The 17,756-nt window shown below is 41.5% G+C and overlaps 1 protein-coding gene across 1 annotated transcript in view; it reads left to right on the top strand.

The window, feature by feature from the left end:
* The window catches only part of Bcl2l13 (BCL2 like 13), a 47,303-nt gene that overhangs the window by 10,946 nt on the left and 18,601 nt on the right, over window positions 1–17,756 (top strand). The window contains exons 3-5 of the mRNA XM_057769828.1: window positions 9,740–9,838; window positions 11,845–12,001; window positions 16,047–16,116. Coding sequence (XP_057625811.1) covers window positions 9,740–9,838; window positions 11,845–12,001; window positions 16,047–16,116 — 326 coding nt within the window. The remainder of the gene's footprint in view (window positions 1–9,739; window positions 9,839–11,844; window positions 12,002–16,046; window positions 16,117–17,756) is intronic.

Genomic DNA, 17,756 nt, shown 5'->3' with positions numbered 1-17,756 from the left:
GCATGCATACTTATGCACCCATAACATGTGTATATACATACACACAAGCACACACTAATAATAATAAAATATAAAATTGAAAAATTTGTGGTGGTTTGTAGGCAGGTTTTTCATCGGGACTGCCTCTCAGCTCTATCCTGCCAGCTGGCTCCAAGTAACCACACAGAGATTTAATACTAATTATAAATGCTCTCCTGAAAGCTTAGTCTTGTTACTGCCTAGCTCTTAAACCTAAGTCAACCCATGTTTCTTATCTAAGTTCTACCACGTGGCTCATGGCTTGTTGCCTCATTTTCTACACATCCTGTCTCCTCTATCTGTCTTGCAACTCCTGAGACTCCGCCCTTCTTCCCAGTGTCCTCCTCGTCTGGTTCTCCCATCCAATCCCCCTCCCCCGCTATAGGCCAGTCAGCCCTTTATTAACTAATGGGAGTAATGCATATTTACAGTGTACAAAGATTGTTCCACAGCAGGGGTTAGTTATCCTTAATAATTGGTTTTCTTGTAGGCTCAAGTACATATGAATATAGGCAGTGCTAGCAAACTCTACTTTCTGTCCTTGGTAGTGCAGCTCAGTAGTAGGGATCAAGTCCAGGGCTTTGCCATGCTAACTAAGTACTCTACCACTGAGCTTCATCTCTAGCCTCAGGAGGCTATGTTTTGGGGGGCAAGGAGTGGAGTTGGAGGTAGAGTCTTACTGTATAGCCCAATTGGCCTCCAGCTTGTGACCCCTCTGCCCCAGCCTTCTGTGTGCCACGATTCCAGGCTTATATCATCAAGTAGGGTTTAGGGTAGCCTTCCTAAGGGAAAGCACTAGTTTCTTACTGCTATCTTGTTACCCTGTTTGTTTCCTGAAATGTCAGCTACAACTCACTCCTGTGTCATCTTCTGTGGAAAGAATTTATTATAGAATTTATTATAGCATCAGTTAGGGTTTGGTTTCAAGTTTGTCAAACAATAAATGTGAGAAGTGGCCGAGTAAGGTTCTGTTCATGACTGAGGATTTTCTGTCATGTTATATATTTCTCATTATTTCCTAAATGAGTCATATTCTGGGTGTAGACTTTTCCGTGAGTGGTTAATTCTCCCATAATTTTCCTTTCTTGCTTGCTTCCCTCCTTCCTTTTTTCTGTTTGTTTGTTTGTTTGAGACAGGGTTTCTCTAGCTTTAGTGCCTGTCCTGGAACTAGCTCTTGTAGACCAGGCTGACCTCAAACTCACAGAGATCCACCTGCCTCTGCCTCCTGAGTGTGTAGTAGGAGCTGCAGGCTGTGTTCCTGCTGCCCCAGCTCCTGGCCGCCTGGCTAGCTTATGCCCCGAAATAACAACACACAAACTGTATTCTTTTTAAACACTGCTTGGCCCATTATATCTAGCCTCTTCTCGGCTAACTCTCGCACCTGGACTAGCCCATTTCTAATAATGTGTGTAGCACCCCAAGGTGCGCTTACCGGGAAGATTCTAGCCTACGTCCATCCTGGGTCGGAGCTTCATCGCATCTGCCCCAGAGAGGAGAGCTATCGAGTCTGAACTCACTTCCTCTTCCTCCCAGCATTCTGTTCTGTTTACTCCACCCACCTATGTTCTAACCTATGAGGGCCAAGCAGTTTCTTTATTTTTTAACCAAAGACCTTCCTCCATCATGAGCGCTGGGATTAAAGGCGTGCACCATCACCACTTGGCTCTCCCATACTTTTTCTGAAATAGTTCAGTCTTCTGTACTGTGCTATTTGTGTTGAATCATTTTTTTCTTTTCTTTCTTTCTCGTCTTCTGTGTTTGTTTTTTTTTTCTCCTCTTTGACACAGGGTCTCATGTAGCGTGGCTGCCTCTGATCAAGGCTGGGATTTCTAGTGCAAGTTACCATATTTGGTTTCAGTTATATATTTTGTCTAGTTAAAATCCTTCTGGCCTGCATATTTATGCTAAGTGATAATTTTTGTTACATTCAACTTGGCATATATTAACATAGACCACCTTGTCTCTGTGGTCATTAATACAGATTTAATAAAGAAGCATTTCTATTTCTGTGTGTATGTGTGTGTTTATAGTACTGCAGGTTGAACCCAGGGCCTCATGGATGTTTATGTGTCCTACTTCTTAGCTGCGGTCCCAGCTTCATATAGTTCTTTTTTGGAAGGATAGTTACGTTGTCAACAGTAATGTGACAGTGAAATACATTTCTATGTAGTAACTGGTTCATTCTTCCTTCTTAAGCTGCTAGTGCCTGCTTACTGGTTTTCTAATTTTCTAGATTCTTAGATACTTCATGTAAAGTATTAGTCATTTTGTGATCAGTGTTTCATATTGTGGTGTGTGTAAATCTCTTTCTTTATGTATATAAATATATGTATTTATACATATGACTATATGTATATATCACATTTTGTTTATCCATTCATCTGTTTATGGAGATTTGGCTTTTCCTATATTTTGGCTATTGTAACTCACCTTGAACATGGATGTACAAATATCTGCTTAAGTTTCTTTTTTGAATTCTTTTTATTGTTTGGAGACTAGGTCTCATGTAAACCAGGCTAACCTTGAACTCTCTGTATAGCTGAAGACCTTGCCTTGCTGTCTTCCTACAGCTTTTAGTTCCTGAATGCTGGAATTATAGGTGTATACCATCATGCCTGATTAATGTGATACTAGGAATGGAGCCCAGGGCTTTCTGCATGCCAGACAAGTAGTCAGCCTACTGAGCCACACTTTGGCTCTTGCTTTGAATTCTGTTTGACATATATCCAGATGTAGGATTGCCTTGTCGTGTGTAATTCTAAATTTAAATCTTATTTATTTATTTAGGGATTTTGAAATGGGATCTCAGTAGCCCAGGTCTAGAACTCACTGTGCTGCCCAACTTAGCCTCAAACTCTTTTAAGATTATTATGAATGTAAACCAGGTGGTGGTGGAACATACCTTTAATCCCTTTGATCCCAGCACTCAGGTGACAAAGGCAGGTGAGTTTCTGTGAGTTCGAGGCTAGCCTGGTCAAAAGAGTGGGTTCCAGAACAGGCCCCAAAGCTACAGAGAAACCATCTCAAAAAATTAAAAAAATTATTATAAGTGTAAAGCACCTTGTTGTGCGTGTGTGCATGCATGCATGTGTGTGTGCGCTCTTGTGTATGTATGTGCGTGTGTGGTGTGCATATGAAGGTTACGGAACAGCTTTCTGGGGTTGGTTCTCTCCATTTTCGTGTGGGTTCTGAGGATTCAGCTCAGGTCACCACGCTTATGCAGCAAGCATCTTTACCTGCTAAGTCATCTCATAGGCCCTTAGCCTTGTGGTTGGTTCTAATTTGTATTTTTTTTTTGTTTGTTTTTCGAGTCAGGGTTTCTCTATGGCTTTAGAGCCTGTCCTGGAACTAGCTCTTGTAGATCAGGCTGGTCTCGAACTCACAGAGATTCACCTGCCTCTGCCTCCCAAGTGCTGGGATTAAAGGCGTGCCCCACCACCACCCGGCTCTAATTTGTATTTTTATAGAGTCTAATGATGTTGGACATAGTTTTTTTTAAAGATTTATTTATTTTATGTATATGACAGCTTTATTGACTTTATGCCAGAAGAGGACATCAGATTCCACTATAGATAGTAGTGAGCCACCATGTGGTTGCTGGGAATTGAACTCAGGACCTCTGGAAGAGCAGCCAGTGCTCTTAACCATTGAGCCATCTCTCCAGCCCAATGTTGAACATACTTTTATATGCTTACTGGCTATTTGTGTATCTTTGGAGAAATCTCTGTCTATAAGTCAAGGTTCTCTAGAATCTGACCTGCGTCCATCTTGGGCCAGAGCTTCATCGCATCTGACCTCACTTCCTTCTTCCCAGCATTCTGTTCTGTCTACTCCACCCACCTAATTTTCTGCCCTATCAAAAGCCAAGGCAGTTTCTTTATTAGCCAATGAAATTAACTTAAAACAGAAGACCATCCCACATCAATTTCAAAAACTCAAAAAATATCCGAAATCTATTGATGATAAATATATATAGTTCTAGTTTTTAATTAAATTCTGTATGTTTTAATAATAATAAAAAAAATCTATGTTTTTGTCTGAGACTGTCTCATGTAGTACTCCCATCCTCTGGACAGTGAGCACAGTGCAGGGGGCTTCCTGCCGTTGCTGTTTAAAACCTACAAACTTGGTAGTTGATAATCAGGTTCATGTTTGTTTGTTTTGTTTTTTGTTTTAATTTATTTTGTTTTACTGTGATAAATAAACACCAAGACCAAAAGCAGCTTGGGGAGGAAAGGGTTTATACACAGTTCGTCAATGAGGGAAACCAAGGTAGGAACTGAAGCAGGGCAGAAAACCAGAAGTAGGAACTGAAGCAGAGGCCAAAGAGGAATGTCGCTTACTGGTTTGCTCCTCATGACTTGCTCAGCCTGTAGGTTTTTTGGTTGTTTGTTTCTTTTGTTTTTGTTTTTCAAGACAGGGTTTCACTGTAGCCCTTTCTGTCTTCACATGACCCTATCTTGTATCAAGTTGACCAAAAACTAACCAGCTCCGATCTCACTGTGTTTTGATGGCCTAGCACTCACAGAAGATTCACCCATTTCTGTCTCCCAAATGATGAGATTAAAGGAGTGTACTACCACGCCCAGCCACTTAATTAACACTTAATTAATTTATTTGAGGCAATCTCACTATGTAGCTTTTCCTATCCTGGAATTTACTATATAGACTGGACTAGCCTCAAATTCATAGAGATCCTTTTCCCTCCACCTCTTGAGTGCTGGTTAAAGATGTGTACTACCATTCCAGCCTAAAAATTATTTTTTTAGGTTCATTTATTTTATATTAGGCATCTGAGTGTTTTACCTGCCTATATGTATGTGTGCTCTGTGTACACCTGGTGCCTGCAAAGATCAAAAGAGTATCAGATAGCGAGAACTATAGTCATGAATGGTAATGAACCATTTGGGTGATGGGAATTAAACCCAAGTCCTCTGCAAGAGTAACAAAAAAGGCCATTTCTCCAGCCCCCCTCCCTTATAGATAATTTTAATATGTCCTTATATGGAAATTTGTAGATACAGAATTTACTTCTTTGATTTAGCCCATTCAAGTTGGCCAAAATGTGTTAGTTGTATTTAGTTTGAAATTTCAGAGCTGGGATATAACAGCTGCTAACTCACTTAACTCCTTATTTGAATTGAAGTGGGTGGACTTTAGTGTGCTCATGCCTGTTTATCTTTGAAATACTTCCCCTGGATTCTTTGAACAGGATTTATGCTACATTGGCTCTACTGTGTAGTTCTGTGCTATAGAATGTCTGGGTGGGGAGGATTAATTAGATGAAGATCATTGAATCTGTCTGTCCGTGGGTCGCTAACTAGATAGCCTTTTGCATCCTAACAGCAGTAGCCTTTTTATAATTTAGGCTTTCCACACGGCTTGTTATCAAGTATGACAGCTTGTCATGTGTAATCAGCATCATGTCAGTGTCATGAGAACAGCACTCCTCTGATGAGCTGCTTCTTAATCTGGTGGGGTGTGAGCATATGGTAACCAAGACATCGTCATTCACTGTGTGGGTCCGTGGTAGCGCCAGGGGCTGTGTGGGTCTGTGTTTGTTTAGGATGTGCATGTCCTCCAGAAAGAGGCTGATGACAGATGGCATCGCTTATTTCTTATTTGAGACTGCGTCAGAAATTATTCATACATTCTAGGGTTCAGTAATAAGCCACTTAACAGAACGATTTTCTCTCTCTCTCTCCCTCTCTCTCTCTCTCTCTCTCTCTCTCTCTCTCTCTCTCCTCTCTCTCTCATCTCTCTTCTCTCTCTCTCTCTCTCTTTCTCCTGTCCTTGAACCTATAACAGTTCTTCTTCAGTCTCCCAAATGCTGGAAGTACAGGCATTAGCCACTCCAGGCAGAAGATTTGTTTTTCAGTGCTGCTTCTTCATGGACTATCAGTACATGGGCAAACGATGAGGACTGGTGATTCAGACTCAGTTTAAAGCTAAGCTCCTGTGCCTTGGTTATTGAGTACAGTTCTCATAAGTGTGGAGGCAGGAGTTGAGGTCTGCTTTCTTGTTACCTTTCTTCGTATTCTCTGTCTCACCACTGTCGTTAATAAATCTATATTATCTATTGCCCTGTATGTGTGATTAGTCAGTTTTCATGCTCTCTTATAGAAAAATCACTTCTCAATTTCTAACTCCTTCGCCTTTTTTTTTTTGCCAATACGTTATGTATATTCTTCTGTCCACTGTAACCCTTTATTTAGGTACATACCACAGTAGATAGTGACAGCCACCACTGTCAAGTGTTTGTCCTGTTTGACACAAGTCTTAGACAAAGAAAGTGTCAGAGTATTTGTAATCTGATCAGAAGAAATGGTAAAACTACTGAATGTAGGCTGGAGCACATGGAAGTGTTTGCCCACATGGACAGCACAGGCAAACTGATACCGAAAGGCTTGTATTCAGGCGCAGGAAAGTGACCCTGAAGAGTGTGAATGGAGCTTACCTAGAAGCATAAAACCCTAGGTTCAATCCCCAGCCTGCCTAAAACTGGGCATGGTAGCACAGTCAGAAGTTCAAAGTCACTCTTGACTATAACAGTGATTTTAAGTCCAACCTGGGAAACTTTCTCTTAAAAAAATAATCACTGCCAGGCGGTGGTGGTGCACGCCTTTAATCCCAGCACTTGGGAGGCAGAGGCAGGCGGATCTCTGTGAGTTCGAGACCAGCCTGGTCTACAAGAGCTAGTTCCAGGACAGGCTCCAAAACCACAGAGAAACCCTGTCTCGAAAAAAACCAAAAAAAAAAAAAAAAAAAAAAAAAAAAAAAAATCACTAAAGACTGAAGACATGATGAAAAAACAGACTTAAATTGGTCCTTTGAGGAATAATCAGGAAAAAGAGTAAGTTAATAAGGCACTACAGTAGAAATGAAGTATAATGCGTTTTATTTGTTGAATTGTGAAGAAACTGGGTTGCTTTTTTCTTTTGTTTTTTTTGAGATAGGATTTCTCTGTGTTGTCATGGCTGTCCTAGAACTCGCTCTAGACCAGGCTGGCTTAGAATTTACAGAGATCCACCTGCCTCTGCCCTCCAGAGTGCTGGGATTAAAGGTGTGCAACACCACCACCTGGCCTGGGTTGCTTTTTTTTTTTTTTTTTTTTTTAAAAATCTTCACTATACATAATTCAGTGTGGCTTCCAAGTATGCCTGTTGGAGCCAGGCATTATGACACACGCTTGAAATCTCAGCAGCCGGAATGTGGGACAGAAGGGTCATGAATTGGATGCCAGCCAGGTCTGTTTAGTAAGATCCTGTTTTAACCCCTTCACTCTTAAAAAGTATGTGATGGGAATGAGGAGCTAACTCAGTTAATAAACTACCGATTGTGCAAACATGAGAACTTGAGGTTGGATCCCCAGCACCCACGTGGTAAAAGCTGGACGCAGTAGCACTGGTCTATAACCCTGGTATAGGGCAGGCAGGACAGATGAACCCGTAGAGCTTGTGGGCTAGCTAGTATGCCCCAGGTTCCTCAAAGACCCTGTTTCAAAGAACAAGGTGGAGGGGCTGGAGAGATGACTCTTCCAAAGGTTCTGGGTTCAAGTCCCAGCATCTAGCACCTATGTGGCAGCTTAAAACTGTAACTCCAGTTCTAGGGAACACAGTGTCGTCTTCTGGCCTTCATGAGCACCAGGATGCATATGGTGTACAGAAAGAAATCCATTCAGGCAAAACACTCATACAGCATACAGAAAAGTAAGGTAGGAAACCATTGAGAAAGAAACCTAATGTTAGCCGGGCGGTGGTGGCGCACGCCTTTAATCCCAGCACTCGGGAGGCAGAGGCAGGCGGATCTCTGTCAGTTCGAGACCAGCCTGGTCTACAAGAGCTAGTTCCAGGATAGGCTCCAAAACCACAGAGAAACCCTGTCTCGAAAAACCAAAAAAAAAAAAAAAAAAAAAAAAGAAACCTAATGTTGGCCTCTGTCTTCCACTTATATATATGATTGCATTCACGCTTGTATACACCTTCCCCCAACACGCACACACACACACACTATGGAAACATCTAAGGAATAAGGGAAGTAGGAGCACTGTAGATTTCCACGGTGAGAACGACATCAAAGCTGTGTTATCCGTGTTCCTAGATGGTCACACTAGCATTGCTTAGTGAATTGATTCTTAGTCAAAGCCAAGAACAGCTGGGTGGCGGTGGCGCTTGCCTTTAATCCCAGCACTTGGGAGGCAGGTGGATCTCTATGAGTTTGAGACCAGTCTGCTCTATTAAGAACTAGTTCCAGGACAGGCTCCAAAGCTACACAGAAACCCTGTCTCTAAACACACACACACACACACACACACACACACACACACACACACACACACACACACACACATATATCTTGGGGCTGGAGAGATGGCTCAGAGGTTAAAAATACTGACTGTTCTTTCAGAGGTCCTGAGTTCAATTCCCAGCAACCACTATAATGAGATCTGGTGACTTCTTCTGGCCTATTAAACATACATGCAGACAGATACTGTGTACATAATAAATAAATCTTCAAAAAAATTCAAAAAATAAGCCAAGAACAGAGAGGTACTTACTGTCTGTCTCTGGAACTCTAAGCACAGGTCTTCAAAGGTTCTTGTTTACTTAGGGCTCTGTTCATTTACTTCTTTTTTTTTTTTAATGGTTTATTTATTTATTTATTTATTTATTTATTATGTATACAATATTCTGTCTGTGTGTATACCTGCAGGCCAGAAGAGGGCACCAGACCCCATTACAGATGGTTGTGAGCCACCATGTGGTTGCTGGGAATTGAACTCAGGACCTTTGGAAGAGCAGGCAATGCTCTTAACCTCTGAGCCATCTGTCCAGCCCCTGTTCATTTACTTCTGAGACAGGTTCTCGCTACATCTGTAGTGTCGTGTGTGCCCCCGCCCCTCGTCACGACAGGGCTTCCCTGTATAACCCTGGCTGTCCTGGAACTCACTCTGTAGACCAGGCTGGCCTTGAACTCACAGAGATCTGCTTGTCTGTGCCTCCAAATGCTGGGTTTAAAAGTGTGCGCCACCACCTGGCTACACATGTAGTCTCAACTGGCCTAGAGTTTGCTATCAGACCAGACTGGTGTCAAACTTGACAGCCTTTGCCTCCAAAATGCTGAAGTTATGAGCATAAACCACTTTCTTAGAGCTGAGAGCATCTCAGGACCATAATGCCTGGCTCACATGTTTTTATTCTGGACTTTTGCAAGCAGGAAGAGGGGACCTGCATGTGTTGATACTCTTGTCTTTCTGTCTCCTGATGCATGTGTCTGGAGTCAAGTGTTCAGAGGCTCCTCTTCTGTGTGAGATTTTACTCTCAGTACTTAGGCCCACGTACTTAATCTGTTAACTGTTGTTTCTTCCCTGCTTTTTTTTTTTTTTTTTTTTTTAGTTCTGGGATCAAAGTCAGGGTGTTTGAACAGGTGCTCTTCACTGATCTACACCTCAGCCTTGTTATTTATTGTTGCAAAAAATACCTTCTATCTTTGATAATAAAATTTGATTTCTCGTTTTCTGACTTAATACTGAGTGTAAATAGTTCTGGTTTTTGGAAATAAGGTACCACTATGTTGCCCAGGCTGGCTCTTATACTCCTGATCTAAGGTGACCCCTTCTGCCAAGGCCTCCACATGTGGCTACTACCAGCTGTCTGTATCTAATGGCTTATCTGTCCCTCTTTCCATAGTAACCTCTCGTGTTTTCTCTTGTTTATTTCAGGTGATGTAACCCCACAGTCTCTGGACCCAGAAGTTTTATTAAAAGTTAAATCTGAGATTGAAGAAGAACTGAAATCCTTGGACAAAGACGTCTCTGAAGGTCTGCTCCTTCTTCCCTTCCTGAGCAATGAGTAGATCTGTCAGTTCTGGTTATTGTCCGTTTAGTTCTCTCTCTTTCTTTTGTTGTTGTCATCATTTTTATTTTTATTTTATTTGGTTTTTCGAGACAGGGTTTCTTAGTGTAGCTTTGGAGCCTGTCCTGGAACTAGCTCTTATAGACCAGACTGACCTCAAACTCAACAGAGATCCCACCTGCCTCTGCCTCCCAAGTGCTGGGATTAAAGGCGTGCGCCACCACTGCCCGGCTGTCGTTTTAATTTTTTTTTTTTTTTTTTTTTTGGTTTTTCGAGACAGGGTTTCTCTGTGGCTTTGGAGCCTGTCCTGGAACTAGCTCTGTAGACCAGGCTGGTCTCGAACTCACAGAGATCCGCCTGCCTCTGCCTCCCAAGTGCTGGGATTAAAGGCGTGCGCCACCACCGCCCGGCCTGTCGTTTTAATTTTTGAGGTAGGGTTTCACCATGTAACTGGCTGGCCTCAAACCCCCAGCAATCTAACTGCCTCTGCTTCCAGTGCTAGGATTAAAGATGTGTACTGCCACTGCTGCCTTCTCCTACAGAGATTTGTTTATTTGTGTGCTTAGAGGTTCATAGTATCAGATGTGAATTCTCTGCTGTGGAGCAGGCCTCACCATCAGAAGATGATTTTTATGACCTTTTTTTTTTTTTGCCAAAATATATATTTTAAATTATATTTTATCTTGAAAACATTGTAATTACATCATTTTTTCCCTTTCTTTCCTCTCCCGCCCCTCCCATATACCTCTCCTATGCTTTCTTCAAATTCATGTCCTCTTCTTTAAAAATTGTTATTACTTATGTGTGTATGTTTATGTTCCTAAATATATAAAACGTAATAACTTTCAATAAAAACAACTGTTAGTTGGGAAAGAAAATTAATAAAAATTTATGAACAAACTAGGCATGCTGATTTCTGCTTATAGTCCTAGCACTTGGGAGGGTGAGGGACAAAGGTCCTTGTTAGTTTGAGGCTATCCTGGACTGCATAGTAAATACTATGGGAACCTAGGCTACAATGAGACAAATGCTGGCAAGAGAAAAGGGAGGAAGGAAGGAAGGAAGGAAGGAAGGAAGGAAGGAAGGAAGGAAGGAAGGAAGGAAGGAAGGAAAAGAAAATAAAGTAAATTTACAAATAAACAATTCATGGTGGTTTATGCTTATAATCCCAGTACTTGAGAGACTGAGCTAGGAGAATCATGAGTTCAAAGCCAGCCTGGGCTAAATAGGAAGGCCTCCAGCTGAAAAACAAAACAATAGCACCTCAAAATTTAGGACCAATCAATTTTGTGTTCCAGACAAGATTAATATGTATAATGATCTTCCCAAGTACTTTAAAATTCCTGTGTCTAACAGTACATAATACCTTAGTTTTGTAGACTCTCATAAAGATACCTCTTTCTTTTCTTTCTGGGTTGTTTTTTCTTTTTTTTCTGGAGACAGGGTGTCGTTGGATCCTAGGTCGGCCTCAGATTCACTAGCCAAGGCTGGTCTTGAACTCCTGGCCTTCATTTCCTTAGTGTGCTACCAGGCTCAGTTTTCTTTTGATTTTTTTTTTTTTTGACACAGACTTCGTGCTGTATGGCCCAACTGACCTGGGACTCACTGTGTAGCCCAGGCAGGCTTCTTTCTTGAGATCTTCCTGCCTCAGACAACCCTGAGTGTCAAGATTATAGGTGTGCACCATTACACCTTGCTTATAGCACAACTTATGGTCCTATTTATTTTCTTGTCATTCTTTTAACTTCTACTTATTTTTATGTGTATGGGTGTTTTGTCTGTATGTATGTCTGTGTACCATGTGCATGCAGTGCCAATGGAGTCCCAGAAGAGGGCTTTGATTCCCTGGGTCTTTGTGCTAGGAATCAAACCCTGGTCCCCTGGAAGAACAGCAAGTGCTCTTAATCACTAGCAATCTCTCCAGCCCCGGAACCATTTATTAATTTTGATTTTTCTTTTATCTTGTCTTCAGCCTTCACCAGCACAGGCTTTGACTGTCACACCTCACCAGTGTTTAGCCCAGCTAACCCTGAAAGCTCAATAGAAGACTGCTTGGCCCATCTTGGAGAAAGAGTGTCCCAGGAGCTGAAAGAGCCTTTGCATAAAGCATTGCAAGTGATTCTCAGCCAGTGAGTTGCAGCTGCCGAGTGGAGGGTGCTTCTCTGAGCAGTCTGGGTGGCACACGGTGCTGGGTTGGCTGAGGCTTTGCTTCAGGCAGTCACCCTTCCTCCTTCACCCTCCTAAAGCGTCTGCTTTGTCTCAAAGCAGGGATCAAATATTCCACCAGAGATCTGATGGTTTTTATTTACCTGTTGAGCTGTTAGGTTTCAACAGATGTACTTACTGTGTTATAAACACAAGCTATTTATTGCCTTTGTCCTAATCATTCCTTGTCTCTGGCCATCTATATTCATAGATATATGGATATGGCTGGGGGTTTGTGTACTGTAATGTGTGATTAGCATTATCTTTGTATTTTAGATGGCTGTATTTAGGATTGTATCTGTATAACAGATATTGTTATGCTTTGGGGTTGCACATCTGCCTGTGAAGCTACTTCTATATTCCTGCAGGGAACTCCTTTCCTGCTGTGGCCCTCACTGTACTAAAACTAAAATTGAGAAGCTAGTGAAAATATAAGCTTGCTAAAATAGAACCAATTCACCTATGATAAGTCTCATTGAGGAATTAATATGAATTACAGCATTAGTGTGAACTGATGAAGATGGATCACTGTAGTGATGAGGGCGGCGTTCTGCGGCCTGGCTCCCAGCTAGCTTTACCCAAAATAATTACACGGAAACTGTATTCTTTTAAACACTGCTTGACCCATTATCTCTAGCCTCTTACTGGCTAATTCTCACATCTTGATTAACCCATTTCTATTAATGTGTGTAGCACCATGAGGTGGTGGCCTACTGGGAAAGATTCTAGCTTACTTCTGTCGCGGGTCAGAGAATCATGGCGACTGCCTCACTTCCCTTCTTCCCAGCATTCTGTTCTGTTTACTCCGCCTACCTAATTTTCTGTCCTATCAAAGGGCCAAGGCAGTTTCTTTATTAACCAATAAAAGTAACACATAGGCAGATGACCCTCCTCCATCACATCATTTAGGAAATTTGTTCCTCACCAAAAGGTTGAAATTCAGATGGCAAATTGCTGTTGTAGTAAGGAAACTCTTTACTGTTATGTAGTCAAGGTTTAGAGTGTGCTGTGTTCTTAGCAGGAAGCAGTTAGGGTTTCCATATATTCTGGTGAAAGGAGCATATATAAAATCCTTAGTTATACTGAGTGAAGTGAAACCATAGGTGGATTTTCTACCTCAGACACAAGAGTAAAGGATGGTATGAGTGGCCAGGAAATAAAGCTTAAATAGGAAATTTGGGTTCACAGCATGACTAAAGACCAGCAAGGCTGCTGTCCTAGCTCTGAGGGCCGGGGGGGGGAGGGGGGTGAATTGAGTAGGGTTTGCTAAGACTCTCTGTCCTTAAATGTTCAAATATTGTACATACTGAGGTTACAACCTTAAAAGATCATGCTTTCTTTTCTTTGTCTTTTTTGAGACAAGGTCTCACTGTAGCCCAGGTTTGGCCTTAAATCACAGAACTCATCTATCTCTGCCTCTCAAGTGCTGAATTAAGGAATGTGCCACCATTATGCCTGGCCTTTAAGATTTGTTTTTATTTTTATTTATATGTATGTTGATGCCAAGAAGGCCAGAAAAGGTTGAGTCTCCTCGACTAGGAATTACAGGCCCCATCGTGGGTGCTTGGAACTGAACAGGGGTAGGAAGTGCTCTTAACCTTAACTGCTGAGTCATCTCTCCTTTATGAAAATCACTTCATTCTTCATATGTCAGTTCTTCGTTTACTCATTGTAACTTGGCTGGGATATTACCAACTCTCTAATGAACAGAATGGTATAATTTTGCTTTTTGTAACAGGGTCTCTTACTATGGAGTCTTAGCTGGCCTGGAACTCACAAAGATTCACCTTGCCTCTGCCTTCCAAGTGATAGATAGGGTTAAAGGTTTGTGCTACCATGCCCTGAGGTTTTTTTTTTTTTTTAATTTAAGAGAATTCTGGTTTAGATGAATATTTAGTTTTCCCGAAACCTTAAATAGTGGCACAGTTATTTTTTAAGTTGGTTATATAGCAAATAAGTTTGTTCAAAAGTCAGTCTTTTGAAAGTTTGAAGCTGTTACTGACATCCTCGAAACAGTGCAGTTGTACAGGTGGAAATATCTCCTACTCCAAATGCTTTTGCCAAAGTGGGAAATTCATCTTAACTCTTTATACGAAATACCTTTGATTTCTGTAGGCCCCTTTCTTCTCTTTACTCTGAGACCACAGAAAGAAGGCTGATCATTCAGCTACTTGTTTTCCTATGTATTAAAACATGAATGTTTTAACCTGCTGCATGTTTCATATGCATGTATATGTGTACAGATAATGTTTTAAATCATATTTCATTCTGAAGGATGATAAAGTCCTTAGTCTGATAGCCAAACTACCTGTAAGGACTGCAGTGGCCCACAGCAGCATCAGTTCAGAACAGGAAGTGAAGGGACTGGTAGCCGCAAGTGAAGCCTCAGGGAGCTAGAGGTAGGTGGATGATGTAGTATCTGGTGAAATTCCAGTTGTACAGGATTCTGGTGTGGAGCCCAATACTTCTAGAAGAGTCCTGAGCACTAATAAGAAGTGGCTTCAGCCAGGTAGTACTCCTGGGTGTGCTGTGCTTAAAGCAGCGCTGTGGTGGTGGGTGCTGGTTTGTGTAGCAGACAGCAGCTGTGCCGTCAGGGCTGTTTCCTGAGTCTCTAGTCTTTAGACACAGTGAAGGCAAAAACATCTGCAAACACATAAAACAGGACATTAATGAAATTTTTAACATATTTTAAATCAGTATAGTCAAAGTATTTCAAATATTCAAAAATTATTAGTGAGATATTTCATTCTTTTTTTTCCTTTGTGACTCTTTGAAATACAAAATGTGTTACTATTTTAGGCACAATAACCACATTTCAGATTCTTTATAGCTACATGTGATATCTAGACATTTTTATGGCATATATCAAAATCCTAACTTGAGCCAGGTGGTGGCCTTTAATCCCAGCACTCAGGAGGCAGAGGCAGGTGGGTCTCTGCATTCAAGGCCAGCCTGGTCCACAGATCGAGGTCCAGGATGGCCAAGTCTAAACAGAGAAACCCTGTCTTTACAACAAAACAAAGCAAAAACCCTAACTAGAAATGGAAGTAGTGTTCTATTGGAGTCAATCTGGCTGGGTGTTTGCCCGGCGTGCTTTTGGGATATGTAGACTCTTAGCTTTTCCCAACTTTGCCTTCCTAATGTGTAGTGATAATATGTGATGTAATGTAATAAAAATGTGAACAATATAAAACCTAATATGTTAGACCACTAATAAGTGGTAGTTTTTATTGTTTGTCTGTATTCATCTGCTAAGAAGTTGCAGACTAGAGTACTCAGAACAGAAAATGCTTCTGGAATTGGATTTTTAAAACCTATAAAAGCACAGCCCCTCCTACTTCCTATTTTCTTGTTTTACTTACCTATTTACTTATGTTTTCTTGAGATAGGTTGACCTCAAACCCAGAGATCCATCTGCCCGTGTCTCCTGCTGGGATTAAAGGTGTTGCCTCCACTGTCTGGTTTAGGCTTTTGCCTTTTTTTTTAAAAAAAAAAAGCTAGATTGTGTTTTCACTTAACTGAGTTAAGTTTTACATGTTACTATTTGATTCTTTAATTTTGGGATTTGATAACTGTAATTCAGGCATTTATCTTTAACAAAGATAAATTCAAGTAATTAAAAAATGACTAGAATATATATTTATCTTGATTTAAGTTTTACATGTTACTGTTTGATTCTTTAATTTTGGGATTTGATATCTGTAATTCAGGCATTTATCTGTAACAGATAAATTCCAAGTAATTAAAAAATAATGACTAGAATATATATTTATCTTGATACACTGCTATACAACCTCCTCAGCAGTGTAGGGAATGTTTGGGGGAAAATATATACCAAATATTAAAAGCCATATCATGAAAAAAAATCAATCTGTTCAGAAAGTTTAGCAACACGGTGGTGTCTGTACATTTATTCATCTGAAATTAAGCCCTTTTTTGTGACGCAGACTTTTAAAACACTCTCTACAGGCCACTGACGTATCAGGCCTACCGCGATTGCACAGCGGAGACTGCAGCTCATACCGGCGGATGGAATAAGGTAGTCACCAAATTATCTTCGCTAATAATAAAGCACAGAGAGAACTCTCGCTCTTAGCACTAACTAATGTACAAGTCCAAACTATGTTAAGTGGATAGTTTTGCTTTACTATTTTCTTAAATTAATGTGCAGGGTTCCACAATGTTCCCTGTGGTCTGCTCTCCTTTGCTGTGCTCTGAGTTTTCTGTCATTTCTTGATTTCTTTGTGTTAGACATGACATTTGTCCCCAGATAGTTACTTGTTAGCATGTGAATTAACATGTCTTATAGAAGAATGAGATATTCATTTAGATATTTATTCATCTTCTGGTTCTTTTAAAAAATTAATGCCATGCTGGGCGGTGGTGGCGCACGCCTTTAATCCCGCACTTGGGAGGCAGAGGCAGGCGGATCTTGTGAGTTTGAGGCAGCCTGGTCTGCAGACTGAGTTCTAGGACAGCTGGGGCTGTCACACAGAAAAACCCTGCCTTGTAAAACAAAAGAAAACAAACGAACAAAAAAATTAACGCCGTTTTTGATTTTATAGTTTACATAGTAGTGTGTCTCATGTGGTATCTCATTTGATCATTCCAGACTCTCCTTTGAAGAATGCGCAGTGGGTTTTATTGCCCTATTTTGGGCCTGGAAGGGGTGGGATATCCTGCTGACTGGATTTTGCACTCTACTGGAGAACTGCATTCCCAGTATAACGAGCTTTGTTCTGTTATTTGTTTACTTAGGTGGATGACTGTTCAGGAAAGGGTTAAGCTTGTGTAGGCTCTCTTGACTAGCAGCCAGTTCACATTTGCTGGTTCTAGCCTTTCCACTGTGTTATGTGATTATCCCTTGTCTTATACTGTGCTGCCTGCCTATTGCCTTGCAAAGGCAGATTGGGAGGAGATGACTGTGAAGTATAGCATGGCTGGCCCTGCTGTCCAGCACACATAGTCTGTCTCTTGAACCAGCTTCAGTCATGCCTGCATCTTTCCTTGGTGGCTATTTAATGGTCTCCAGTGGCCTAGGGGCTTCATTGCAAACATCTTCACACAGTAGCCTCTCAGAGCCTCTCTTGCTGGGACTCTGACCCTGCCACAATTGTCTGGCCTCAGCAGCATTTTGGAACCATGGACAAGATTCCATTAATCTCTCAATCTTGCATCTTTCTTGTATGTAGAGCCTACTCGTACCACGTGGGTGATGCTGCCAAGTTCTGCTGCCAACTCCAGATGGAGCCTGGCCCCTTGGATCACAGCTGCAGTAGTTTGTGTGTGCCAAGGTCTTTGTTTTTGAGCAGGGAACCCTTGCTGTATTCTTAGATCAAGCTCTCTCCTTTCAAACAGATAAACCTTTTCACAAGCTACTGCCTTGAATTGAAGGGGTCTTGCGCTTAGGACACCTCTGCTGTCAGCCATGGCAGAGCAGGAAGTTTGCCATTACGATCACAACCTCTCTTCCACACACGCCTTGGTGCAGCTTTATATTTGCTTACACTCTTTTCCTTGCCAAACTGCACATTTTTACTGTCTTTCTGCCCATTCTTTGTCAGGGAATTGAATAAAATGTGAATAAAGGTATGCCAGGAGACGGTACCCTTTCTGATGCTGAAAGGCTCCTGGACATTCCAGTCCAAGAATTTCTCAGGGAAAGATATTCCCCGTGAG

This window comes from Chionomys nivalis, chromosome 1 (assembly GCF_950005125.1).
Source record: "Chionomys nivalis chromosome 1, mChiNiv1.1, whole genome shotgun sequence".
Taxonomy (NCBI): domain Eukaryota; kingdom Metazoa; phylum Chordata; class Mammalia; order Rodentia; family Cricetidae; genus Chionomys; species Chionomys nivalis.
The sequence above is the reverse complement of the archived record's forward strand: the minus strand, read 5'-3'. Positions and strand labels throughout refer to the sequence as shown.